The sequence below is a fragment of the Rhincodon typus genome, chromosome 28, assembly GCF_021869965.1.
Source record: "Rhincodon typus isolate 14 chromosome 28, sRhiTyp1.1, whole genome shotgun sequence".
NCBI lineage: Eukaryota > Metazoa > Chordata > Chondrichthyes > Orectolobiformes > Rhincodontidae > Rhincodon > Rhincodon typus.
Genome location: NC_063359.1, coordinates 42,008,494 through 42,012,197, shown reverse-complemented (window position 1 = coordinate 42,012,197; position 3,704 = coordinate 42,008,494). Strand labels below are relative to the sequence as shown.

At 49.0% G+C, this 3,704-nt stretch overlaps 1 protein-coding gene across 1 annotated transcript in view; it reads right to left on the bottom strand.

The window, feature by feature from the left end:
* LOC109938339 (sarcosine dehydrogenase, mitochondrial-like) overlaps window positions 1-3,704 on the bottom strand; it is a 33,220-nt gene that overhangs the window by 15,682 nt on the left and 13,834 nt on the right. The window contains 3 exon segments of the mRNA XM_048613425.1: window positions 516-616; window positions 1,654-1,777; window positions 3,366-3,545. Of these exon segments, the coding sequence (XP_048469382.1) occupies window positions 516-616; window positions 1,654-1,777; window positions 3,366-3,545 (405 nt within the window).

Sequence of the window (3,704 nt, the reverse complement as noted above, 5' to 3'; positions counted from 1 at the left end):
AGTTTCTCTCTATCTAAAGCCAGTCTGTGACAGATGAGGGTGGTTCTGCCTCACTGAAGGAGCTGGAGGGTAATGGCAATACCTGCATCATAAGTTCACAATCACAGCACTGTCTGTGGGATTTCACAAGGAGACAAGCTGCAATGTGGAAATGCAAGTCTGACTTTTACACAGTTAGAAAGGGCTAATAACAGTAACTACGGGCATTCTGCTCACTGCCGAATGAAACCTGCTGTTAAATGTGTTCCATGTTGATTCAGGATAGGGTCTGATTAGCTGCGATGCCACCCACAGTTACATGGACATTGGTGCATGCAGAGTGATGGACCAACTAGTGGATTCCATATCCCAAGCAAAGTCAGTGTCCTCAGAGGAGGCAAGTTGGGTTGGAAGAAGCAGCTGGTTCTGCTCTAGATACAACATGTCAACACATTTGGAGCTGGATCCAGACACTACAAACCACACAGGACTAACTCCACACAGTCCCTCACCCTGCTCGTAGCACCGGCACTTACCTGGATTCCTTCAATTCGCTCTGTCACCACATATGCGTGGCGCATGCCAATGAGTGGGACATTGACTCCTGCCATTTCCCCCAGTGCCCGAGCCCACACACCTGAACAGAACAGAGTCAGTCAGCAACACAGCAATCATGGTAAACACTGCTCTCTGCTGGCCACACTGCAAACAGCACCTTTCCTCACTTCCAATGAGGTGGTCTCAAACATGGAACCTTAAGCAGTAATGCACCAAGATTACAACACAGAGACAGGCCACTCTGCCCATTCAGGACATGCTGCAATTCAACACTGATCAAGGTATTTGTCCAATCCAGGTTACTCAACCTGCTCCACCTCCCTTAACCAATTTTTCTTTATTTCATCCAAGTTGGATCTACATTTTAATGTGCACTCTGAAGGTCAGGGAGTCCTGACCATCACACTGAAGCTTCACGGGATCAATAACTGCCACACAGTCACTTAATCCAGGCTGATACCCACACTGCAGTACTAACGGAGTGTCAGAGGGTCAATGCTGACAGAGCGTCAGTACCAAAGGAGTGCCGCACTGTCAGAGGGTCAGTACTGAGTGAGCGCCGCACTGTTGGAGGGTCAGTGCTGAGGGAGCGCCGCACTGTCGGAGTGTCAGTGCTGAGGGAGCGCCACACTGTTGGAGGGTCAGTGCTGAGGGAGCGCCGCACTGTTGGAGGGTCAGTGCTGAGGGAGCGCCGCACTGTCGGAGGGTCAGTGCTGAGGGAGTGCCGCACTGTCGGAGGGTCAGCGCTGAGGGAGTGCCGCACTGTCGGAGGGTCAGCGCTGAGGGAGAGCCGTACTGTCGGAGTGTCAGTACTACATGTTTGTGAGATCTTGCTATGCACAAATGGGCTGGCATTTTTCTGTAGATTGTCAAATGACACTTTTCTGAAGTTTTTAATTGGCTGTGAAGCATTTTGAAATCTTCTGATGGGAGGTTTAATTTGTGTGTGATGCAGTTAGTGCTGTGGAGATTTAGAACCTGTATCTTCCAGGGTTCCACTTCATTTCTGTCCCCCTGTATCCCAGCAATGACTGGTAGAAACTACAGCACGTATGAATACCCTCAGTACTTTCACGGCTAACTGCAGCTCTGTTCCTGGTGTTTGCTTTATCTCACCTGCACAGTTAATCACACAAGTAGTCTGTATTGTTCCACAATCAGTCTGTACCCCCGTGACCCGCCTGACCCCGTAATGATCGACCTTCACCTGGATCCCTGTCACTGGACAGTTCTCAATCACCTGAATGAAAGGATGGAGAAACAGCAAGTGTCAGTTACCAGAGCACAGAGAGAAATCTAACCTCTGACCACTGTCCCATGACCCCTGACCGTTATATCTGAGATGGTTAAATCACTAAAAGGCAAAGAGAAAAATATGATGAGATTTTCTCCATTTACACTTCTCAGTGCAGTAATCAGGAACAATCCTGAGCCTGCCAATGTCTAAATGGATTCGCAGCTAAAACGTTTTTTTAGAACTTTTTTTTTTCAGATTCAATCGTTGTGTGATTAAATGAACAGCGCAGCTTTCCCAGGACCACATTGAGTTGCAGAGGAGGCCAATCAGCCCGTCCTACCTTCTGTACTATTCCGTCAGGTTACAGCAACTCTATAGTGAACAAATTCAATTCTTTTAATCTCAGTCCCCCTGGTCTGTTCTGTTGTCTATGCCTTATGAAATTTCTTAATCAGTTCCCCAAATCTCCTATATTTGAGTCCTTAGTACATTGTAACAGTATGATTCCTGTTCCCAGATCAAACTGGTCTGAGATATTGAGGATACAACTGGAGCCTTGGGGTTCATCATTTCCAACCCGACAATGTCCATCTCCCTGACACTATCCCGTCTCCCTGACAGTATCCCGTCTCCCTGACACTATCCCGTCTCCCTGACACTATCCCGTCACCCTGACACTATCCCGTCTCCCTGACAGTATCCCGTCTCCCTGACAGTATCCCGTCTCCCTGACACTATCCCGTCTCCCTGACAGTATCCCGTCTCCCTGACACTATCCCGTCTCCCTGACACTATCCTGTCTCCCTGACGGTGACCCCTCGCTCTGACAGTGACCCCTCGCTCTGACAATGGCCCCTTCGCTCTGACAGTGACCCCCTCGCTCTGACAATGGCCCCTTCGCTCTGACAGTGACCCCCTCGCTCTGACAGTGCCTCATCTCCCTGACAGTGCCTCATCTCCCTGACAGTGACCCCTCGTTCTGACAGTGACCCCTCGCTCTGACAGTGGCCCCTCGCTCTGACCCCTTGCTCCCCAAGCTGTAACACTTCCTCTATTACTAAACACCTAACACAGTCTTTCCCAGGGACTGCTCAATTCCCACGCTCCCAAGCTGGTGAAGTGAAGCAGCGTGGATCCCTGTTGTGGCTCAGGTTCCGTTTTTGCTCCTGTGAAGCATCTTTGGGTGATTTCTAGACTAAAGAAAGTGCTCTCCTTAATAGCACTATGGGCCTCCAATACTCCATGGATTGCAACCATTCAAGAAGGCTAAATCGGATCTTATTCACATCCTGGTGCCATGTGGTCTATTTCCCCCTCCCTCCACTGCTTCTAAAGCAACAAACTAACCACAACTTACACTGAGGTTCAGGAACTTGCTTTTTCAAAAAGTAGCATTTCCCCCCTTAGCCCTTTGTTGGAAAACAGTCCTGTTCCCAATTCAGTCCATAATCACACAATGTAAAAGAGAAAGATAAAATCTGAAGACTAGGAACATGTTGTCATAGAGTTAGGGCCTATTACCAGATGGCAGAAACCCAACATCACCTTCAAGCCAAAGAGGATTTACTCTAATGGAGAGCAATTAACTCACCGATGCACCTCGAGCTGTGGCAGCTCGGGCCAAGGTGGAACAGGTTCCGGCTGGGTCCATGGTACCATCAGTGGGCACATAGAGTGTACCATAGAGATCATTCACATTCATCAAGGGATAAAGATCCTTCGTTTCTGCCGGGGACAGCACAAATGACTCAATCCCATAGACTTTTCCCAGCTAAAATGAAGGGAGAAAATGATTAAATCATAGTTGGTGTACAGCCCCACACACACTGACCCTCACTGGGATACGACTCCCACACACACTGACTCTCACTGGGATACGACTCCCACACACACTGACTCTCACTGGGGTACAGTCCCACACACACTGACT